Below are 23,852 nucleotides of genomic sequence, written 5' to 3' on the forward strand. Positions count from 1 at the left end.
CGGGTAGCACACCTTGGGGCAGGGGGGTTGGGATGGGGGGGTGGGGGGGCGTCACCTGCTCAACCTACCACCCTTCCATTCTGGTACCAAAGCCACGAGCCTGAGGGGCAGGGATAGCAACAGGGAGATAACATTCGCGTCTCTACGTTGTCCCCGGCCCCCCAATCCCCAGGCCGCTGCCCCTTACTTCCTGCAGCCCTTATCACCGCCGGGGGCGTGTGTGAGGGGCGGGGCTACGTGGAGCTGAGGAATATATTTAAAAAAAAAAAAAAAAAAAAAGGCGAGGTAATTAGCATCCTCTGATCCCATTGGCTCTCCGCCGGCCCTGCTTTACATACGCCCGCCCCGCTGGCTGCCGGGGGTTTGCGGGGTTGGGCCGGGTTTGCAGCCGCCGCGGTAGCCGCTGCGCTTCAGTGCCGGGTGGGCGCCCAGCGAACCCCGGGCCGGGAGCCGGGAGACGGGAGCCAGCTGCCGGCAGAGCGGCTGCGGCGGCAGCATCTGCGTCCATTTCCGTCCTACGAACACTAAGGCCGGCGGCCGGCGGCTTCTGCGCCCAGCAGGGCCCAAGGAGGAGCGGGTCGGACACTTTTTATTTTATTTGGGAAGAAAGGGGCGAGTCCGGGCGTGAGCTTCCCTCCTGGCCTCGCTCGCTCCCCAGTGCGCCCCAGCTCCGGCCCGGGTTCTGGAAAATGACTTCAGGGTCCGCCCGGAGTCTACCAGCGGCGGCGGCTCGGGTAGGCAGCCGAAAGTAGTAACACTTGGTAGTAGTAGCTGGTGAAAAGTGAGCCGAGGCAGCGAGGACTGGGCTCTCCCCGCGCGCCGGCGCCCGCTGCTCTCCCTGCTCCTTCCTCTCGGCTCCCCGGCGGCCGCAGCATGAAGTGGCGCAGCGATGGCCAGGAGAGGTAAGAAGCCTGTGGTGCGGACGCTGGAGGATCTGACGCTGGACTCGGGTTATGGTGGCGCGGCGGACTCGGTGCGCTCCTCCAACTTGTCCCTGTGCTGTTCCGACTCGCACCCGGCGTCCCCGTATGGCGGGAGCTGCTGGCCGCCTCTAGCTGACTCCATGCACAGCCGGCACAACAGCTTTGACACCGTCAACACTGCCCTGGTGGAAGACTCCGAGGGGCTGGACTGCGCCGGCCAGCACTGTTCGCGGCTGCTGCCGGACCTCGACGAGGTCCCCTGGACCCTCCAGGAGCTGGAGGCGCTGCTGCTGCGCTCGCGGGATCCCCGGGCAGGCCCGGCGGCCCCCGGCGGCCTGCCCAAAGACGCGCTGGCCAAGCTGTCGATGCTGGTGAGCCGGGCGCTGGTTCGCATCGCCAAGGAGGCGCAGCGCCTGAGCCTGCGCTTCGCTAAGTGCACCAAGTACGAGATCCAGAGCGCCATGGAGATAGTGCTGTCCTGGGGCCTGGCGGCGCACTGCACAGCGGCCGCGCTGGCCGCGCTGTCCCTCTACAACATGAGCAGTGCCGGCGGCGACCGCCTGGGCCGCGGCAAGTCTGCGCGCTGCGGCCTCACCTTCTCTGTGGGCCGCGTGTACCGCTGGATGGTGGACAGCCGCGTGGCGCTGCGCATCCACGAACACGCCGCCATCTACCTGACCGCCTGCATGGAGAGCCTCTTCCGGGACATCTACTCGCGGGTCGTGGCCTCCGGGCTGCCCCGGAGCTGCAGCGGCCCTGGCTCCGGCTCCAGCTCGGGCCCAGGCCCGGGCTCCGGCCCCGGCACGGCCCCCGCGACAGATAAGGAGCGGGAGGCACCCGGAGGGGGAGCGGCGAGCGGTGGCGCCTGCAGCGCAGCCAGCAGCGCCAGCGGGGGCAGCAGCTGTTGCGCCCAGCCGGTCGCCGCTGCCGCCGCCGCAGCTCCACCCGCAGCCGCAGCCGCCGCGGCCGCCGCCGCCAACCACCACCATCACCACCACCACGCACTCCACGAGGCGCCTAGGTTCACCGTGGAGACTCTGGAGCACACGGTCAACAACGACTCTGAGATCTGGGGGCTCCTGCAGCCCTACCAGCACCTCATCTGCGGGAAGAATGCCAGCGGTAAGTGGCCGCGCTGTGCCGCCTCCTCCCACCCCACTTGGCCAACTCTGGTTGCAAGTTTGCCTCGCGCCCTCACTCCCGCGTCGTTCCGGCCACCCACAACTGTCCCAAGCCTCTGAGAGGGCCGCGGAGCGGGAGGGGGCGCGAAACTCGCCTGCTCACTCGCGCGCTCGAAACCAGCGTACTTTATGCGGCTCCTAAGGTTCCCAAGTCCGGGAGCGCACTGTTCCGCCCCTAGTGCCGGACCGGGTGGCGACTGCGGCCCTCAGTCTGTGGGAAGAACCCATCACCGTTTGCGGACACAGGTTTTATCATTTGGCCCTAGTACATATTTCTGCCAGAGCCGCGTGTTTTGTTTTCTTTTGTTTTGACCTTGAAGATGCCAAATTCTCGGGCGCACGAGTGTGGCTCCTTGGAATTCCGGAGGAGGAACATTCCTCCTTCCACCGACCGGTTCACGTACTTCCCCGCGCCTTCCGGGACACTATGCTGGTGCGGGTGTACCAGAGGCCCCGCGGCCGTCAAGGCAGTACGTTTTAGAGCTCGCATGGCCTAGAAACAGTGGGGGAGAGGGGTGTGTGGTGGGAGTGTGGAGCCGAAGACTTATAGGTCCTGAGTTTTCCCGGGGCAGTTTTTGAAGGCCAGAGCGCACCGCTGGTGGGTGCAGCGCGATGCACACCCCCTCCCCCGATTTCCGACTTCCCAGCTCACGCCTCTCTGGGTTCGCGGTGGCAGGGAGCTGCAGCTGTCACCACTTTGCTTAAGGAGCGCCACTAGGGATCCGGGCAAGATGGGAATGGGGCGGGGTTCTGGAGGGGGCTGTCAGTTTAGGGTGTAGTTTCCAGCAGGTTCTGTTGTCCCCTCCCACATCCCCTCTTTCGGAAGCGGGAGTTGGGTGGGTTTGAACCTGCAGTTCTGGAGGCGGAGGGGGTGGGGTCGGGGGCTCTTGTTTTGGAGAGCTCGAGCTGGCGGTCCTGCCTGTCTGCGAAAGCCCGAGCTAGGCACTTCAAAGCTTCAGTTTTCCACAGGAAATGGTAGAAGCGTAACTGGAGACTCTAAAGCGAAATAAAACTTTGTTTTTGCTACATAGTCGGCGGTTTGGCCGAGATTACGTGGTTGGAGTTGAAATGCAGTCTTTCTGGGTAGATTTCATTCATGTTGCTGCCTGCCTGTTTCCCGGGGGCTGAAAGAGAGATCCAGCGGGCGCGGCCTGGCCTCTGGGGGGTGCCGAGTGTGTGCCTGTGAGTGTGTGCTTGTTTGTGAGAGTCTGTGAGCCTGTGCGTGTGTATGTTAAGTGTGCCTGTGAGTGTGCGCAGGAAAGAGCAGGCGCGCGGGGCTCCAGCAAGAGCTCTCGGGAAACTGACCCTCCAGCTCTCGGTGCTTTCACCTGGTTTTGATCAACGTTGGAAGAGGAGAAGGAAGGAAAAGTGGGCGTGGTGGTGGGGGAGGGGCGGGATCGCGACTTCCGCCTTGATCTGGAGACTCCTGAGAATCTCTTTGCCAGAGACCTTTCCCTTCTGCAGGCAGTCGAGGACGCAGAGCCTCCCCATTCACCCGACCCCGAACACACGTGAAATCCTGACCGCGGTGAAAACATCCAGGAGAAGGCATTGGTCTTTGTATGAGCTTCTTCAGAAGGGGGAGGAGTCACCTGAAAAACCCGAGAGCTTTGGACTGGATTGCTCTTGTCCGCTGCCCTACCCCCACAAAAACCATAGAAGGGCTTAGTTTTCTTCCCACCAGATGTGTCCCACCTCCCCTGTTCTTACCTTTCCCATTACAATCGTCCTTTTACTTCTTACTGGCCCCCAAACCTTTTTCCCCTGCTGGGACTGGACCCTGCTTTTCCTAAGCTCTCACAGTGTTTTCTTCCAAGGAAGGAGCATTTCCCTTAGGAGGCACCATTGTGGGAATCTGGGAATCCTGCTCCACCTGTCTTTGCCATGCTCTTGAACTTGTGACTTTGGTTGACTGTCCTTGGGCCTCAGTCTCCTCCGTAAATCAAGGGCCTCTTGTAGCTCTGTCTGTATTAGTAGCCTCTAGGTTTTTTCAAATCGGTTTTACTTTTATGATCCTTAACATATTTTAAAGACAGTTTTTGTGTTTATCCTTTACGGAGCAAGTATAATTTAAGGAAGGAGAAGACCACAGAGTTGGTTTTGGGCAGGGTGAGTGTGTGACGGTTGGGGTTTGCTGCCCTTGGAAAGATTCCCACACCACAGAGCTTTAACTCCTGGGTTTCTGGGCCCTTCAGCCCACCCTTACTATGAGATACGCTGTCATTTCATTGTGATCTCTCTCTCTCTCTGCTTTCCTTGAGCTTGTGTAAAATGGCAGGTCATTTATGCTGAAGAGTAAGGAATGAGCAATTAATTTCTTAGGTATCTGAAACGTACATTAAACATCAAACCTTTTAAACTATTTTTCATGGCAGTCTTTCTGATCTACATGCCTTATTAAGGAGCCCGTGCCTTATGTGATCGATTTTTTTCCCCTTTAACTTGGCAGTCTCACTTACTCATTTGTGAATTTGTTTATTCATCGATATTTATTGAGCAGTTAATAAACTTAAGGTAAGGACCAAGCAAGTACTGGGGTCCAGAGGTAGTAACCGTGCCTCCAATGTGCCTCCAACACTACTCTGAATGTTGACCCATTTGATCTTCAGCATTCCCTTGGAAAGCTGCTCCTTTTATCCCCATTGCATAGAGGAGGCACTGAGGCACAGGGAACTTAAGTGTTTTGCTCTTATGAATTCCCTGTCTTTAGGCCATCGACTTGCCCTTCATTATCTACCCAGTTGAACAGAGACCCTATACAGACCCTATGAAAGGAACTTTCTGTTCCTTTCAAACCGCACTGGGCTGTACCAGATTTTACATTTTTATAACCTCTGCCTAAGTCTAAGAGAGAGCCTGGTATACAGCTGGAGCTTACTAGATGCCTGTTCAGTTGCTCAAGCTGTTGTGTAATATTATACAATGATGTTCCCAAAGAAGCTATTGATTTTTGAGTTTCTTGAATCATCTTTTCAAATCCTTCTACTTTGGTTGCCCCCTCTTCCTGCCATCTCTACACCTGCCCACCCTTCTAAATTTGCTGGGGCTAAACTGCCACACCCGGGGAATTAGGAAACTAATCCCATGGGACTCAGTTCAGAAAACGGAAGATACCTAGCTGTAAGCAGGGGCTTGGCGGCTCTCAAAAATGATAGGACTGGGTTTAGGACATGTACTTTGTGGGGACTGTTTTACACTTCAGAGGGCTTTTTTCTTATGTTGATTTTGAACTGTTTTGAGGAGCTGGGGTAGGAGCTAAGAGACCCCAGTGGACGTTGGGTTTCTGTGGGGTTTTAAAATTTGGCTTGATTGATTTTTGCAAAAGCTAAATAAGGGGCAGGCAGAAGTGCTTCTGCAAGCCATTTTGTGTGTGTGTCATTTTACTTACTCAAACACTTAAGAGCCGGCCAGTTCTCATCCCTGGAGACTTGGTCAAGAATGATCTTTCCAGCACCTCCGTGAGACCGCCCTCGATGCAGTCCCTTCCCCAATCTCCATACCTGTGCCATAGGCAGACCTTTCCCCCTCCCTTGGGAATCCTGACCCTGACCTTGCTTTAAGTCGCTCCCCATCACACTGTGGCCCCTCCAGTGCAAGCTTATGTTGGATTCATCTTTGTCTCTCCTTTCATATCACTCAGCACAGCACCTAGTACCTAGCAGATGCCGGGTACTATTTGTTGAATGAATAAAAGTGGTGCCTTAAGCCCTTGGGATTTAAAATTCACCCACTGGCATCTGTCATCCACCTCTCTAAAGGCCGCTGAAGTCAGGCCTCCTGGATCCGAATTTCAAGGCTGTCATGTTACAGCTCTGTGTTCTTAGGCTTGTTACCTAATTTCTCTGAGCCCAGTTTCTTCAGCTATAAAATAGAGGTAATAATTAGGATTAAGTGAGATTATGTGTGTAAGGATGTTATAGTCTGCTGCCTGACACAGGGTAGGGGCCAAAATGGTGGTGGTAGTTGTGGTAATCCAGGCATAATGTTATCTCACATCTCTATCTCATCCAGATTAGCTCATCTCCATGAGTTCAGTAGGGATGGAGCCAGCAGGGTACAGAATTTTACTTGGATGGATTCCCCTTTCCTGATATTCCCAAAGTCAAATAATTCAGGGGGCTCATCTCACGGATTGGCTCCATGGGCTCAGCCCCCACTGTCAAGGTCACAAAAAGATGGTTTGGGTCAAAGGAAAGTAGCTCATTTTATTTGCTGTATTTTTTATTAAAGACATGCTTAGTGAAGGGGCACTAGGGAACTTTCCAGGGTGATAGGGTTCAGGGGGTACGTGCATTTGTCAAAATGCAATGATTGCATTGTAAACTTAAGATGTGTGCATTTTGCTGTATTTTAAAATGTTACAGCAGTAAAAAAGACATTAAAAACAAAGCCATAGGCATCCTTGAATGAAATTTAGTTTTAAATGCAGAAAGAGTGTGAAGGGAAGACTGGAAGAGGCAATGTGGTGTGATGAAATGGATAAGGACTTTACACTGGGAAAGATTCCGCCTCATGTTTCAGCTCTGCTGCTTTCCAGCAAATGACTTAATTCTGCTGAATTTGGTTTTCTCATCTGTGCAGTGAGGATTGCCAAAACAAAACAAAAAGGCATAAAGAAGGAAGAAAATCCAAATCTACCCCATATAGCGATTAAAGGATTAAATCAGATCAAGTATGTGAAAACACCTGTCACATAGTAGGTACTCAATTATAATGGCTTCCCTAAAACACTGATTATCCAGGCTGGTGATTTTGAATAGTCTCTTTCATTCAGGGATCCCAAATTACTTTATAAACATTGATTAACATGAGCCCTGGCCCCTGGCAGCACTGGCTTGGTGAGTAGGACCGTTTTCAGGTCTTTTGCTTCACTGTTGCCCCCGTAGATTCCGATCTGCACTAAATGCTTACTCGGCTGTTTTCTGGTTCCCTCCAGCTGGCCATGCTGTTCCATGGTGCAGTGTTGCTGTGCTGAACAAAAATGTCACAGAAGAAACCTAGCTTCTGACAAAGGCTCGGAAAACTATCTCAGGAGTCAGCCATGGCCGTGTCTGTGCTCACAGAGCACGTTTTTAATTAACTGGCTGCATGTAAATTAAAACTTGGAATTTGGGTCAGTGGAGGGTTTTTGGTTTTCTCTGCAGACTTGCCAGTTCAGTGCTGGGGCATCCGCAAGGCGTTTCATGGAACAGAAAATAAAGATAACAGCAAAATAAGACAATGAGGGATCAATCTAGAGACCTGGGGTCGGGTGTGGCACGCTGATGGCTTTCAAATAGGGGGAAGGCCTCTAATTGTGGATCTATTATTATTTGTGGTCTTGAGCCAAACTCACCTGTAAAATACATCTCATTGTCATCAACTGAAAAGTATATATAAAAAAAAAAATCATTGACTTTGAAGTCAGACACACCCACAACTTGCAGTTTTCCTATCTGTAAAATGGGTATTATAATAATAGCTACACTTGTGTCGTGCTTATTATATGCCGGGCATTGTTTCTCTATATTATAATCATTACAATTACATTAGCTGTTATAGAAACCAAGCCCCAAATCTTAGGATTTGAACATAATAGAAGGTTGTTTCTTACTCTCTAAAGTCTGGGAGAGGAGCGAGGTGGGGGGCAGCAAGAGGGTCATTTAGGCACCAAGACTGAAGGATTTGGCTTTCTTTATCATCAGTATTGTAGCCTTCAGTTCAGTTATCCAGCCAATAGGCAGAGGAAGGAGATGGTGGTGGATCTTACGAAAGCCTGGAAGGGATCTCCATCCCTTGTGCCCGTATATCCTTGGCCAGGTATGTCACTAGCTCCCTAGCCGCCAAATATCTATGGGTATCCTTCTGCCATGCAACACGTGTTCCCTCTTTCCCAAGGGAAGAGACTAACATTCTATGCAATCACTGCTTCCAGGGAAAGCGTAGGATCTTGGGGTGAAGCTCAGTCCTACCCATTGGACTGTGTGTGTGGCTTCTTGGGGAAGGGAGCCCTGAGCCAATACAGACATGTTATCTACCACTCTGCGTCCATATGCCATCTCGGAGCAGGGCAGGACAGCCACAGGAAAACTCCCATTAGGGAAGCGCACAGTCATGGAAGGCTCACACAAGGGGCTGCCCTTAGTTCTTAGGAAACCTTGGCAGGCAGGCACTGTGTGGTTGTGTTCTGGACACGGGTGACGCTCCTTGCTTGAACAGTTTCCTGGTTTGTTCTCCAACCTCCTGGCTCTGCCTTGTGGGAAGATCGTCTTTGTCCATTTTCCTTCTTGGTCACTCCCCAAGTGGCTCTTGAGGAATATGACCCACCCAAGACTCTCCATCTTTTGTAACCTAGTTCCTGCCCTTGAACTGTGAGGGCCCCAAGGATAGCGCTGATGTCGTAACCGTGGAAGACCCGAAATGCAAGCTCATAGATCTTGCCAGTGGAGCTCCCTTAACTACGTAGTAGGGTTTTCACCTACGACATCTAGTGCATCAATAGCCACGCCCATAGTCCTTTCCTAGGGCTAATTATCGAGCCTGGCTGATTTCTTCCCTTTCTTAAGCAGGTACCCTTCCTTATCTCTCCTTGTCATGACAGCTACCTTGGGGCCATCAGACTTAGGCGGAAAGCTTCTACCCTGAATCTGATCCTTTTTTTCACTTAAAAGTCTTCTTGCCTCTTACCGTTTGGGGTCTAGAAATAGTTGTCCTTTTCAGTTCTCCATGATTCTTTTCCAATTTCACTTGCAAATTTGTGCCACAGCTCCTCTTTTCTTTCCAGTACCTTGCCAAACTCCCACCAGGAGCAACCAGCTCCTGCTATTTGCGTTATTTATTTATTTATTTATTTATTTATTTATTTATTTTTAGACCTCTTTCTCTGGGGGCTACAGGCTCAGTTGGCCCAGTTTGGGTCTCTGAGTTATCCTCAGTGACAGTTTAACCAAACATTTTACCACTTTTTCCTGGGCTCTGCTCTCTGACTTCTAAGCGAGGGCCAAATATGTAAGCACCCCACTTCTGGTACCAATTTCTTTGGCAGGGTGAGGCTAGATGTCGCATCAGATAAACCCTAAGATCTTAGTGGCTAACCACAGTAAAAGTGGCCTTCTGATTGGTGACAGGGCAGGGAGGCTCTTTGTCCCGTGGCGGTTGATGGAGGCTCTGCCCTCTGGAACACTGACTCTGGGGAACTTTCCTGCTTGGAGACAACAGAAGTGCAAGAGGCTGTGTAGGAAGGTTTTAGAGGACAGTCTGGATGTGCGTATATCATCTCTTTCCACTGTCCAGTGACCAGAATTCAAGTCACCTGGCCTTGACTAGAAACAAGGCGGCTGGGAATGCCAGACTCTGGTAGGGCAGCCACTCCTAGCTGTAATTCTAGATTAGAAAGTGAAGGAACAGAAAGTTGAAAGAATTTGGCTAAGGTAAAGCTAACAAGCGGTTGGATCTGATGTGAACCCAGGCAGACTGGCTCTGGACCACCTTGTAGGATATTTTGTGAAGATTATAAAAGACCCAAAATAGTGTCTACAAAGTATTTTTCCCAATGTCTCATGTTAAGTACATACTTCATAGCTATCATCCCTTATGTGTATCATCATTGTTATTGCCATCCTATTCTGGAAGTCGGGTGCTGTATGGATTCATAGTGAATCAGTATGAAGCTCTCAGGCCTGGATAAAATAGGAATCCCAGAGAGTGGATGCCCTGGGCAAATTGTATTATCACCTGTCTTTTCGCCTGTGCTCTCCCAGCATTTTTCCTGCTGAGGGACTGACCCTCGCTGGGCCAGGCACTGGACTCTGACTTATCCTAGGTGACAGACTGGACTCGTAAATATATTATTCATAATATTTCACTCAGTCTTCACACTGTTCCTGTGAAGTGGGTGTTTCTTATTCCCATTTTACGGGGGAGAAAACCGAAGCTCAGACAGGTTTAGTTGCGATAGATACGAAGGGGTAGAATTGGGGTTTGAGCTTCAGAACCTGTGCTCTGAAGGGCCACAGCATCGTGGTGAACTCCGGCTCAGATGAACCTCTGAGGGGATCCCAGAAGGACTCCAGTGCGCGGCCTGAGGGGTGTGTGGAGTGAGGGGCTCAGCTTGGCCGGGTGTGGTGATCCTGGTCGAGGATCGTCATTTATGCAATATGTGGTCACAGCTCTTTTCTTAGCCCCTGGTGGCATTCCCTGTCCTGCCTGCCCAGTGAGGTCGTCTGTGTAGCCTCCTCAGCGGAGGCCCCGGGGCCAGTGGCTGGCTTTGGGGTCTCCAGGGGGCAGCTCTGTCCATACTCTGCCTAGCTGGGCAGGCTCAGTGCCAGGAGGCGTGCGGGCCTTCTCACTAGGACTGAATGTAGAAATCTGTGGCGTGGTGGAGAATTTGTCTTGGTCCTCCCTGAGAATCCCAGAGCTGGCGTCTTCCCAGACTTTAGAGTTGAGGGACCGAGGGGTAAACTCTGATGACCTCGGGAAAGTGAAAGAACCTTCTGAGACTCAGTTTACTCATCTGTTAAATGAGGGCATTGGTAGTACTTCCTCACGGGGTCCTTAGGAGAATGAGTTGATTCGTGTAAAAATCCCTAGAGTATGTAGTATTGGACATATCATAAATGCTTAGTGTCTGCTGGCAGTAATAATTATTATTATCAAATGTTTAAGAAGTGCCAGTTTCCTTGCTTAAAGATCTGAACCTTGCTTCATGCGGAGTGAAAGGCTCCCAATAGTCTCCCAGGAACCAGACTTCAGGGTTTGACCTCTTACTAGCTGTGTGATACTGGGCAAGTTATCTAACCTCTCTGTGACTCAGTCTTCCCTTTTGTTAAGTGAGAGTAATAACACAGTCTAATTCTTAGGGCTGTAGGGAAGTGTCTGACAGTAGAAATTGCTTGATAAATGTTGCTTAATAAATGAATTTTGTTATATTCATTATGACTTACTGTACGTACTGTGTTAGTTAAGCAGCGCGGTCCCTATCCTCATGGAGCTTACTTTTTTATAATGAGCTTACTTTTTTCATCAAATAACAGCTGTGATATTTGCTACAAAGGGGAGATACATGGGACTGGAAGAGCCTCTTCTGAGGCTCTTGATACAGTCAGGAGTAAGAGAAAGCTTCGACCAGGTGAGTTTTGAGTGAAGTGGAAGTGTGGCCCATTTGGTTAAAAAGGTAGAAGAGTCCTCCATGAATGCAAACAGAATGTGCAAAGGGCCTGTGGCAGAAGGGAGCCTGGTGAGAAGGAGAGTATCCAATGTGGCCTGATTGGGAGAACAAAGTGAGGGGAGCTGGGGAGAGGTTGGACCCAGCCACCTGCCGGAGTAAGGAGTCTGTCTTTTCCCAAGGACACTGGAAAGCCTTTGAAAGTTTTTAAGGAGGGAAATGCTATGATCAGATTTGTATTCTAAGAAGCTCATACAGGCTGCAGTACTGGGACAGACAGGAAGGAAGGGAAGGATGTATGTCGGAAGGCCAGTTAGGCATTGTTACCACGCCCACTGTACACAAGAAGAGTCTGAGGCTGTGAGACATTTCGTAACTTGCCCAGAGTCGCTGACCCATAAATGGCAGGGTGGGGATTTGAGCTCAAGTCTAAGGGACTTCATTTCTCCCTTCCTCCTAGCTGTGCCAAGCCCCATCCCTGGGGAACCCTTGGTTCAACTCTCACACCTTTATAGGTGGGGAAACTGAGGCTCAGAGTGAGACCCTCCTTGCCCCATGTCACAAGGTCACACAGCAGAGCAGGAACCAGTACCTAGGTTTCTGGATTCTTAGACCATTTCCTGTCCTCTGTGATGCATTGTCTCCTCCAAACCAGATCGCTCCTTGGGGGGCAGTGAGGGCCGAGAGGCTGCATTGTCTACAGCAGTTCCGGAGATGAATTTATGACCAGGCCGTAATATCTCTGGTCTTCACCGTACAGATCAGGGAGGTCCCCGTTAGCTCGTGGCTGTGCCAGTGAAGGCAATTACTGCGAAGATCAGGTGTGTTCAGTGTGGAATCATGTTAGCAGTTCCCCAGTGCGTTGACATCAGAAAGCAAATCAGAGAGGCTGTTTGCATTTCCCTGGGGATCTTGAGTGGCATGTATCATTGTTTCGTCCTGATCCCGGGGCACAGCGCCACCCATAAGTCAGAACGTGCACGAGAGCTGGCTGGCACAGATTCCCCCAGATCCCCTTCCCTCTCTCTTTGCCTCAGAGAATTTTGGGTCCTGGGGAACGGATACAGCTTTTCCTTTCCTAGGCCCTCCTGCCCCCACCCCTTGCAGCCTTATCTTTGCTGACTTTGAGGGTCTAGGGCCTGGACTCGCCGCTGTGGGCTGCGCCGGACATGGGGTTGGCTCTCCTGAGGCTTCGAGGCCTGAGGTGGGTTTAGCTGATTCACGAATTATCCCCCGAATGTAAAACGGCACCCATGGCAGGAGCTTCTGAGGAGAGGTTCATGGTGCCCTATGACAAAGCCTCTTCAGGCGGTGGGATGAAGTGTGGGGAGGCCCAGCTGCCCCTCCTGGGGGCCTCCAGGGGTGGCTGAGGCCAGCCTCAGGATACCGGACATTCAAGGGCCCTGGGGGTGGGGGTAGGGGTTAAGATTTCCGATTCTCCTTCCTGCACTCGAACAGTGTCATCAGGGTGGGAAGGGAACAGAGCCTGGACTCTCAACTCTCAATTCGGAGCTCTGCGTGTGCCCCTCTCTCTTGAGAACCACCCTCCCCACCCCAAACCCCTTCTATAGCTGCCATTTTCAGGGCCTGATGCTGGGTCTCCTGATGCTGCTGCTTCCAACCACTGAGGCAGGCCGGTGTGGGTGGGAAGCCAAGGGAGCAGCCAGGTGTGGGCGCCCCCCCTGTTCCCCTTCTCCTCTCAACCTTCCCCACACACCTTCCCACCTGGTCCTGCGGCTGTTGCTGACCCTCCCGCTGCTCCCCAAGCTTCCCTTTCTCTCAGTCAGAGAGCTGTGGAGGAAAGATCAGACCAGGAGCAAGCTGGCGATTTCACGGCCTTTGGTGGTCTCAGCCAGTGGAACTGCTGGCTTGGGGCAGCTGGGAGCCTGTGGGGAGGGTGGTGGGGGGAGGTGCAGAAGAGGAGGGGGTACAGGAAGGTGCTCAAACCCTCTAGCAAGGAGGAGGGCTTCAACGTAAGCCTAGCCGGGTGTGCACGTGCCATGGGACCTCAGACAGGCCCCTGACCTCTCTGAACCTGTTTCTTATAGGAATGGGAAATAGTGATGATACCAGGTTCTGGTATTCATGAAGTCACAAGTGTCAAACGAGGCACCCCTGTGGAAAACTGTAAAGCCTGGCTCTTGCTGGTGGTAAAAGGCAGTATTTATTGTTTACCACTGTGTTAGGGTTTTCCAGAGAAACAGAACCAATAGATTATATAGAGATGATATATGAGGAGATTTGTAGTAGGAATCAACCCACACGGCCGTGGAAATCAGGAGGTCCCACAATTTGCCATCTTTAAGATGGAGAACCAGGAAAGCAGGTGGTATTATTTGGTCTAAATCCTAAAGCCCGGGAAGCGGGGGCTGCTGGTTAAGTCCTGGAGTCTGAAGGCCTGAGAACCAGGATTTGCTGCTCTTGAGCTTCCCAGCAGCCTGGGCAAAAAGAGCAATTGTGAGCAGTGACGCAATTCATCGTATGGTGGGTGAGGCGGAAATAACCCAGCTGCTGTAACTCCTCCTAGTGTGGGCCTAGACCTGAAAGACACTTGTCAGCAGAGGACTAGAAGCAGTTATGAAGCTACACTTAGCAACCTCACATTTCAGCCCATAGTTGGTAGGACAGAACAAAGAAAGCCGCCTCTTGATCGCAAAGTGTGTCTTGCTCCTCTCTGTCCCCCCCACCCTCCTTCCTTACAGAATGTCCAGTTGTTGTGATATGTGGGGAGACAAAAGGCCAGGGATGGGGCAGCCTCTTGGTGACCCTCCTGTGTTCTGGTGGAGGGTCTTAGGGTTAGCAGTTAGCCTGGAAGCTTATGTCTGTATCATATGGTCCCTAGAGACAAGATCCGAGTTCATTTGAGTAAAAGTATATCAGTGCTCCTCTAGGAAAAAATAAGCAGCCTGTGCACTGTATCTACAAACACTGTCTTCCACAAACCTGGGTGTGAGTTTGGAGAGGAAGGAGAAAGCTGGATGGAGTCTGGGTCTCGGAGAGATCAGCACCACTGTGGTTGGATGCCTTGCTCATAGGGGTTAAGGACAGAAGAGGGCATGAGACCCATGGTAGAACAAGCTGTGTGATCTCAGGCAAGTGATTTAACCTCTCTAGACTTGTTTTCTTATCTGAAAAATCCCGAGAGAGTTTCGAGGCTCAAAGGAATCATCAGACATGAAAGTGATCTGTAAACTGCAAAATAATCTTTCGGTCATTCATTCATTCAACACATATTTATAAAGAGCCTACTATGTAGAAGGCATGGTTCTAGGCAGTTGGCATATATCAATGCACAAATAGACAAAAGTTCTTGCCTTCACAGACTGTGAATTCTAGTCAGGGGGAGACCCTACTCAATTAACAGAAGTATACAAGTACGGGATGTTAGAAAGTGATACCTGCCATAGAAAAAAGAAGTCAGAGAGAGGGGGTACTGGGCGGGCTGGGATGGTGGATTGTAATTATTAATAGTGTGGTTAGGGTGGTCTCTCTGAGAAGGTGACATTGGTGCAGAGAGGTGAAGGAGGTGAAGGATTTAAATGAGGGAGGAGTATTCCTGGCAGAAGGAACAGCCAGTGCAAAGGCCCTGAGGCAGGGATGGCAAAGAAGCTAGTATGGTAGAGAAGTATGAGGAGTAAGAGGTAAAAGCAGAGAATCGGAGAAAGCAAGGTCAGATAGGTCCTCATCGGCTCTGTAGATGTTGACTTTTATTTTTAGTGAACTGGATTACAGGATTTTGAGTAAGGATTTGCAGGTCCGACTTATGATTTGAAAAGATCACTTTGGCTGCTGTTTGAAAATGGGCTCTAGAGGAGCAAGAGTGAAACCATAACCCAGTGTGTGGAGGTTCTTAAAACAATCCAGGTGAGAGATGTTGGTGCACTAGACCTCGGGGATAACAGAAGAGGTGGGCTAAGAAGTGGTTGGCTTTGGGCCCTAATGAAAAGGAAGAGGCAACAGGATATTGCTGATACATTGGATGTGGGCTGTCAGGACACGAGAGGAGTCCCAAGATGAGTCCGTGGTTTTGGTGGGAACAACTGGAAGGAGGGACTGGCACAAACTGAGCTGGGGAAGACTCAGGGAAGGAGTAGGTTTGCAGATGGCAGAGAAGTTGGGAGTCCAGTTTGGGACATGCTAAGTCTGAGGAGCCTTCGATTTTGTGGCTTACGTTACTTACCCACTAAAATGTCTCACCTGGCTGACGTTCTAGGGAGGAGTCAGCGTGGTATATCGTGTTGTATAACCAAGCATCTGAGGTCAGGCAGCCCGGGTCCACGTCCCAGCGTCATCCTTTACTGACTGGGCTGCCCTGGATGGGTGTCTCTCCCTGCCTCAGTTTCCCCCCAGTGCATAAGAATGTTTTGATGAAATACCATGATGTGATAGGCCCTTAGCGTGGGGGTGGTGAGCGCTCACACATGACAGCTGGTGTCACTGGGATTCTCATCCCGCAGCCCCGGAACCTCTACTGTAGCACTCATCATGTTCCCTGTTCATCTTTATGGTCCAGACTGTTTCTTCTTCATCTTTGGGTCTCTAGGTGGCATGTAGTTGGCACTTCGGTGAGTGAATGAGGCCATAGACCATAAGCCCCGTGCGAGCAGGGTATTTGTCTGTTTCATTCCCCGCTGTCAGCCCTAGACTTAGAACAGTGTCCACACATAGTGGGCTCTGAGTGAACACTGGTCGTCTATGAAATGAACCACGAATCAATGGAACGTCACTAGCAGGCAAACCCCGAGCCTGGAGCTAACTACTGGCTAACTGGCTGGGAGTCTCCCACTCTGTTTCCAAATTCCCAGCCCTGAGCACCTCTCCTTTTCAAAGCTTGCCCCTCTTTGCAGCGCAGAAAAAAAGAATGATTGCTCCTGATTCCCTCATACCCACTTTCTTCCTGTGAGATGGCACCTCGCTCTAATTCAGAATTGAAGTTTGTGTCTGCATAGGATCTTAGAGCTGGAGGAAGAGCTGCATGGATCTTAGAGCTGGAGGAAGCCCACACGATGCTCCTGGGGGGCCCTGGTGCCTTCAGGTTGGGTATTGGGTGGATTTTGCACACCAGAGACCTGAGAGCCCCGGGGGCTTACCGGAGGTGTGTGGGGCCACACGGCTGCTGGCAGATGAGCGGGAGAGGGAGAGTCCTGAGCTTTCCAAGTGGGAGGTCCTCACCTCTCGGCTAGGGCTGGACCTGTGCTCCCTTAATACCCAGGTTGGCATTCCCATTGCCAGCTGCCCCAGGAAGAAAAAACAAGGCTTTGTTCCTTTTCCTCAGTTGTGCTTACCACTCACCCACCCCCCGCCCAGATCCTGCACAGCCTGGGGACCTGACCCAGAGAAGCTAACAGGGCTCACGGATGGCCACGCTGGCAGGGTGCAGGAGCTGGGTGTCCCCCCACCCTACTGGCCACCTGACCTGCCATCAGTGGGTTGTCCGGTGAACCTTGCCGGTGGTCTGCAACAAGGCTGCAGTGTGACTTGTTGAAAATTTCTTAAATGTTCTGGTAGCCTAAGACCATGTCAAGACCATGAGGAGGCAGCTGGTCAGTCCCCTGGGGATTAAAAACACATCAGTATCAGATGAGTGATCAGTTTCATCAGATCGGCAGTGTGGAATTATAAAGATAAAGCAAGCATCTATCTTGTTGACTCAGTGTTTGTGGATGTGTTGGTCTCTCTCCATCTCTCCTGGTCCTTCATTTGGGAAGCAGGGTTCAGGGTCTACTAAGTGCCAGGCACTGGCATAGGAGGAAAACACACACCACTACCAATATCCATTCCGCTTTTGTGATTAGAAAGACCAGGACCACTTTTTTTTCCAGAACCGTGTGACACGTATTGATTCAAATACTTAATCTGAGCCGGTTTAACTTAATGCCCCTATTGACTTATTCAGGTCTGCCTCTTCTTCTCCCTTCCTTGGGGAACAAATTCACCTGCCAGTTGAGTGGAATTGAAATGTGGGACCGCGGGAAGACAGAAGGAGATGTCTGCTACTCATCAGGCTGCACTAATTCTAATTGTGAATCACACAGGGCCTTGTTATTATTCATTCTTTAGGTTTGCACCATTTGCCAAGTTCCATCAATTATTTCTATCAATATTCCTAACAGCCATGGGTATCAGGGGGAGTGGTAGGCACTAGTAGCCTGGTTTTGCATGAGAGGAAGCAGAGTGTGGCACAGGGGACATACTTTGCCCAGAGTTGCCAAGTAAGTGGCAACACTGGGCAGCTGTTGGACTCCTAGTCCAGTGCTCTTTCTGTGCTTCCCAAGGCCACTCTTTGTGCATTGTTGGTGCTCAAGTGCTTTATGAACCTGGATTGACTATCCTAAGGTGGGGGATAGGGGGCAGGAAGGAAGAGTACACAGTGATCCCATCTGAAGACTAAGCAGGATGTGAAGGTTACCCCAGCTTTGGGTCCTCCCAACCTTTGGATGCATGGAGTTACTGTGTCCTTCCCCTGCAGTCTGCCAGGCCTCAGTGGAACCTTGCATCCGACCAGCCTCTACCTTTGCATCTTCAGCCATGATGGGGGGCTCCTCGTGATTTGGGCTCACATGTTGCTATTTGAAGGTTGGGAAGTCCTTGGAATGTCCTCTCAGAAAGGAGGAGTGTACCTGTCGGGCTCTGCAGAACCCAGACAGCCCCGTCACCAATTTCCCAGTGGCCCGGACAGAATGGGCCTCTGGCCTCTGCACTGGTAGACTTTCTAGAGGAATCTGGCCCAGCCTGAGCAATCTCTTTCTGAAAGAAAACACAAGCACAGAGGCTCCCAAAGCTTTGTGTGCCTCAGCTCAACTGCAAAATCCGTCCTGTTCTTGCATGAAAGAAGAGGTTGACCTGTGTTGTACCGGTGCTTGTAGAGAGGGGGCATGCCCAGGGGGGAGATCTGCTCCTAGACAGGTTTCTAACCTCTGTTTTCAGTTTGCCCAAAGTTTTCCATTGCAAAGACTTGTCATAACTAGAAATCCTTACGTATTCTGTGCGCAGGGTCTCTGTTATGGATCTTAATCATTCATCATGTTTTCTTTAAAGTAAAATGAGTTTTCTATGAAAGGAGAAGTAGGAGGTTATTCATTATACATCGTTTATCAAGGAAAACTTCAGTTTGTTTCCATTGGGAAGAAGCGAGGGCAGGTACTTCTTAACTGCCGCAGGACCAGGAGACAGGCAGCTGGTGTGTGTGCTCACGCATAGGTCTCTGTTCAGCAAGACTGTCAGAAATCCGGCATTTGCCAGGACTTCTGAGTCTGGGTTGAGTTTCGATAGCTAAAATTTGCAGACTCTCACATAGGTAGTTTTAATGTCTTCCTTAATTCTAGCCTCCCTGTCTTTGGCGGCACCATCCCACATCACACTCAGATGGACCCCATCAGATTTCTGTTACTGCTGGGGGGGGGGGATTGTAATGGTTTTGCTTTTGGAATTATTTTGCTGTGTGTACTTCTCAGTTTTCAGTGGGCTCTGATTTCTCTGCTGTCATCGTGTGTCCTCGGGAATTCTTACAAAGTGAGAAAAATCTCACCAGTCTCTCCCCGGCCTCAGCACAAATGTAATGAAATTGTGATGAATGTCGATATTAGCTGTTCATAATGTTGACTTCGTGTTACAGGTTTTAGCCACTTAATTACACCGCTATTAGTTATGGCTTTGCAGTTTTCTTTTCATGTTTTGGAGCTGATAATTTTCACTTTTAAGGCATTGGGTAGTTCTGTAGGCCCAAGAAGAGGCCCAGAAACTGAGTTGCCTTGCTGGAAAAAATGACCCCGTGATTTTGACGTCAAGAAACCAAATTGAGGGGCGCCTGAGTGGCTCAGTGGGTTAAAGCCTCTGCCTTTGGCTCAGGTCATGATCCCAGGTCCTGGGATCGAGTCCCGCATCGGGCTCTCTGCTTAGCAGGGAGCCAGCTTCCCTTCCTCTCTCTCTCTCTCTCTCTCTCTGCCTACTTGTTGTGATCTCTGTCAAATAAATAAAATATTAAAAAAAAAAAAAGAAAAAGAAACCAAGTTGAGATTGGCCTTAGAAAGATCATTCTGAGAGGTCCATTGCCCAACGGAGGCCCCTCACACAGACACACACTCACTTACACGTGGTCTCACACATGCTCACACTCATCCTATGATGCATGCGTTGGCATAGTTAGAATCTAGTGCCAAACCTAATGGCCATCGCTCTCTAGCCCCTCCCCGCTCCCTGTGGACGGCGCTGTGTGTCATCTACAGGTCTGGAGAGGAAGTTTGGTCCACGGGTGTCTGGGTTCAGAGGTGTGGAACACAGCTGGTGGCCTGCAGTGTGCTGTGCTTCCTTGTGTCCAGGATTCACCAGTTCCTTTTCCTGCAGCTACACGGAGCACTGATGCAGCCCTCGGAGGCTGATGAAGCAGCCAACCTTCCCATTTTAGAGAGAATGAGAAAAATGAACACCAGACGGAAAAAACCACTCCTGGGAGGCTCATCAGAGATGTCCCACAATGGAGCCCCTTCCCAGCTCAGTGTCTGCAACCGTCTGCACGTTCCCAGCATTTTCAAAGACCTGCCATTTTTAAAAAATTATTATTATTTTTTTTTAAATCAGGGATTTGGTAGAGAGAAGCAGAAGGGTGGTGCTGAGTGCTGGAGAGGCAGCCATGGATACGATGCACTTGGTGCCCCTGAGAAGCTCGTGCCCTTACTCAGGAACAGGATGATGGGGGCTGGCATGGAGGCTGGAGGCAGCTGGCCCTGGGGAGGGCGGGAATGCATCCCCCTACCCCCCGCCCCGCCGCAGGCAGCTGGGAGCTTGGTGTGCAGAGGAACTGAGGATGCTGTTCGCACATGCCCGAGCTCAGCCCCTGCCTGAATGGGCCATGCTGAGCCACAGGCGTGGCGGGGATTGAGTCACCATGGCTCTGCCGCTGAAAGCCACCTCCAAGCACCTTCAGTCGTGGCTCTGTTTCGAAGGTATCTATGAAGCATCTACCTTGTGGCTGGCCGGTCCTGTGCTGGGAACTGAGGGCCCCGCAGTGAGTGGGAACAGTGTTACCCCAACCTTAGGAGGCTGTCCTGGAAATGTACACACTGACCATGTGACGACAGGATCCATGGGAATTACAAGCAAAGGGGGTTCAGGGTTCTATGTGCCTCCGTTCCCTCCCCTGGAGCATGAGAGGAGGGAGCTGGGTTGTTGGTGGATTTCGGACTTGGTTTGGAATGCAGCCTTTTGGGGAACCTCAATATACGCAACAGAAAAGGCAGAGTTGTTTTGGTTCGATCACTCTCCCTTCTGCGAGTTGTGGACCCTACTGCCGTATGGAACCAGTTTGAAAACTGGTAGGTGAAATGATCCGAGGAGCCCCTGCCGTTCTAGAGTTCTGTGGCTTCTTGATGACAGGTGAGGTCCCTTCCATTCCGAGTTGTCATGATCCTGTGTCTGGAATCCTGAACCATTAGTTGGATCAGTTGGATCGAGGCTGTCATCCTTCTCTGCCTCTGGATGCCAGATCTGTGTCCTGCTTCTCTTTGGGGGATAGGAGGAACATAAACACCGAGGCTTCCATCCAAGAAGCCTGCCTGCAGGGGAGGAGGGGAAGGGATGATGTGTGGTTGGCTCGCTCTGTTCTAGCTCTTCAGGGTGTCTCTCAGCTGGGAGGATTGGCTTGTGCCATTGCCACTGTCATTTTATCTGCCACCTGGACCAGAGCCACTGAATGCCATCCCCATCCAGAACATCTCAGGGCTCCCTACAGAGCACAGTCAGCCTCCTTCCTGGAGCCTCACCCTAGGCTCCTCGCCCAGTCCATTCCTCCTGGTACACACCCCTCGCCAAGTCCTGCCTCAGTGGAACCTCTGTGCCTTCCCAAGCTCCTTCCACCCTCCCCCAAACGCTTTCCTTCATAATTCCAAGCCTCTGCTCAAGTACCTTGTCCACCTGGAATGGCTCCTTTCTCCCCCTTCTCTCAGCTGCAGGCTCCAAATTAAGCCCTACATCCTTCCTGGGGCTACCCCAGAATAAGCAGATTTTTCTCTTCTTTGAAATCCCACAGCATTTTGGTTGCTGTCTGAAATGCTTTGGCTGTGGGTCATATGGGTCCTTTTGTTGGCAACCTTTTGTGTGTCTGTGACCTGCTTCTCCCATTACCCATAAGCTCTTTGAGGGCAGAGTTTGGATCTTTTAGTTCTTCTGCCCCTTTTCCTGCCCTGTGTTCAGTGAAGATATGACTTGATCAGCCCTTCCAGAATTAGAGCACAAACTGTATTATCTAATTAGAGCATTCTGATTGTTAAAGGTGTCTGATTGTTAAAGGGTGAATCGCAGATGTCATTTTTGACCAATAAGAACCCTTGATTTTAATTGGCCCATCTGATGTCAGATTGTGTTTGGCAGCTAGTGTCAGAGACCAAACTAACTGGCTTAAATAAGGCAAGGAGTTGGTTTTCTCTCTTACAACAACCCAAGGCAGATAGGAATTCCAAGGTCAGGTAGGGGTTCTGCAACATCTCAGGCTCTTGTCTTTCTGACCTGTCATCTTTACCGCATAGTTTGCATTCTCAAGGTACCTCATGGTCCCAAGATGGCGGCTACAGCTCTAGTCCTTGCTTCCACATTTTAAGCACCATGAAGAATGAGGAGGGATGGAATACAGGGTGCCTGCCAGCGGCCTCAGTTCTTCTTTTAAGGTGCCTCACTGATACCCCCACCCAGTAATTCTGCTTATATCTCTTTGACCAACACTTAGTCCCTCTTGAGCCACCACTTCTCCAAGGGACATTCAGTTCTTTAGCTGGACATATTTTTCCCACCACTACTACCCAATCTGAGTGCTTTTACTAAGGAAGAGCACTGGAAGGAATATTGATTGGGTTGGCAGCCAGCAATGCCTGTTGTGGTGGTGAAGAGCACCTGTTGTTTTTGAGGCTCAGGAGGTACCTGTCAAAGAAGACAGCCGATATTTCTAGTTCATTCTTTGCAATTTTCTGCCAGTGAATCCCAGGACTTCAGTGGTCAGGTTTCTCCAAGATTTCATCCTCAGACAAGTATTTCTTGAATGATTCACCTTGAGCCCCCATGGTCACTGAATGTAACTGGCCTCATAAAGGGGGTGATGGCTGACACCCTTGTCATGGCCAGCTCCTCCTTTAGCACTGAAGAATGGTCCTGGTGTTCTGGATTACTTGAAAGATGTGCTAAAGCAAACTTGGAGCCAGGCCATGACCTCTGTGTTTAAGTCATTGTCCCCAGACTTGATAATGATCATGATATTGATTCCACACAACTTTGGGCTTCAATTTGTCTGTAGGATTTAATGGAACAGCCTGATTATATAAATAAGAATAAATTCTGATTTTCAAAAATAACTCATATGCTTTTAAAATCACTCTGGTCCATAAAGGGACTCTAAAGGACATTGTAGTTGGACCAAAAAGCACTCATGACTTTATGGCCAGACCTTGTTTATTTCCAATGGAAGACCGTGGTCTTCCAGCCTGGTCTGGTCCTTCATCCCAGCTCACCAGATAAGGCTTTAGCTGGATACCTCTCTTGCTTTTACTGGTGTTCAGGAGGTTCCCTCTGTCTGGAAGCGAGTCCCTTTTTACCCGCCTGTTTTCTGTTCGCAGGGTAGGTTTGGGGGAGGTGAGTGTGAAGTATCTTATTTGTGAATCACCATGGACTGTCTCCGGGTTGAAAACATGGGCAGAATCAAGCATGATGGAGACAAGGGACCCTTTATAAATAAGCAGACACTTGGGTGGGCCTGAAAAATCTATCTCTGAGGCCACATGTAAGATCAGGAAGAAGCTCTGTTCTTTGAATTTAGAACTCTCTGTGAAGGTAGAGTTTTGTGGGATTTGCCCACAAAGAGAATTAGAGGGAGCTTTGATTTTGTCCATAGATAGAAAGGGCAAGTTGTCCGTTTCAGGTGATAAAACATCCAAACCAACGTGAACATAAAGAGGAAGGAAATGCTGGCTCATGAAAATGAGAAGTCTAGAACAGGGCTGGCTTCAGGAGCGGTGCTTGAGGACGCCATCATGAGCTCTGGCCTCAGCTGCCCTCTGCCCTTGCCAGCCATACCTTCCTCCCTGGGTGGGTTTATCTTCAGCTCAGCTTCTTGTGGTCTAGTCATATGACCATCACTATCCCAGATCTAACTTCCTCAGATTGTATTAGGAGGAGAGAAACATTTTCCTTTCCCAGACATTCTCATCCCTGTGTCCTGGGCACACTGGTTCTGACCAAATGGGGGTGGGGCCTGCCTTTGATCTAGTCACTTTGGGGGGGGGGGGTTGCCCATGTCAAAATGAGGCTCCTTCCCAATGCAGGGTGGTCCCAAAGAGCTGGAGACAATGCAGGTCCAACATCCAGAAACTCTAGGGAGTGAAGTCGGGATCTAGAATGGCCAAGAGGTTTTATGGGGCTGTTGGGGCTGCAGCACAAAAGCCGTTATTTCAGGCTAAAGTTGACGGATTGTTAGAGTGTGCTCAGTCCTCGTTAGCGATGTTCACCCATTCACCCCACACACCCATCTCATGCAGTCTTCTTGGGACTCATTCCCATGAGCATCCTTGGCCTTGGTAGACCCAATGAGGTCATGGGACTTGTCTAAGGCCCCATTGTCTATAAATA

At 50.7% G+C, this 23,852-nt stretch overlaps 1 protein-coding gene across 3 annotated transcripts in view; it reads left to right on the forward strand.

The window, feature by feature from the left end:
* Nucleotides 1–379: 379 nt before the first annotated feature.
* Nucleotides 380–23,852, forward strand: part of ABTB3 (ankyrin repeat and BTB domain containing 3) — a 295,530-nt gene continuing 272,057 nt past the window's right edge. For all 3 annotated transcript variants that reach the window (XM_047742569.1, XM_047742571.1, XM_047742570.1), the window contains exon 1: nucleotides 380–2,045. In XM_047742569.1, the coding sequence (XP_047598525.1) occupies nucleotides 890–2,045 (1,156 nt within the window). In that variant the 5' untranslated portion in view covers nucleotides 380–889. The remainder of the gene's footprint in view (nucleotides 2,046–23,852) is intronic.

Source organism: Lutra lutra, chromosome 8 (assembly GCF_902655055.1).
Source record: "Lutra lutra chromosome 8, mLutLut1.2, whole genome shotgun sequence".
NCBI lineage: Eukaryota > Metazoa > Chordata > Mammalia > Carnivora > Mustelidae > Lutra > Lutra lutra.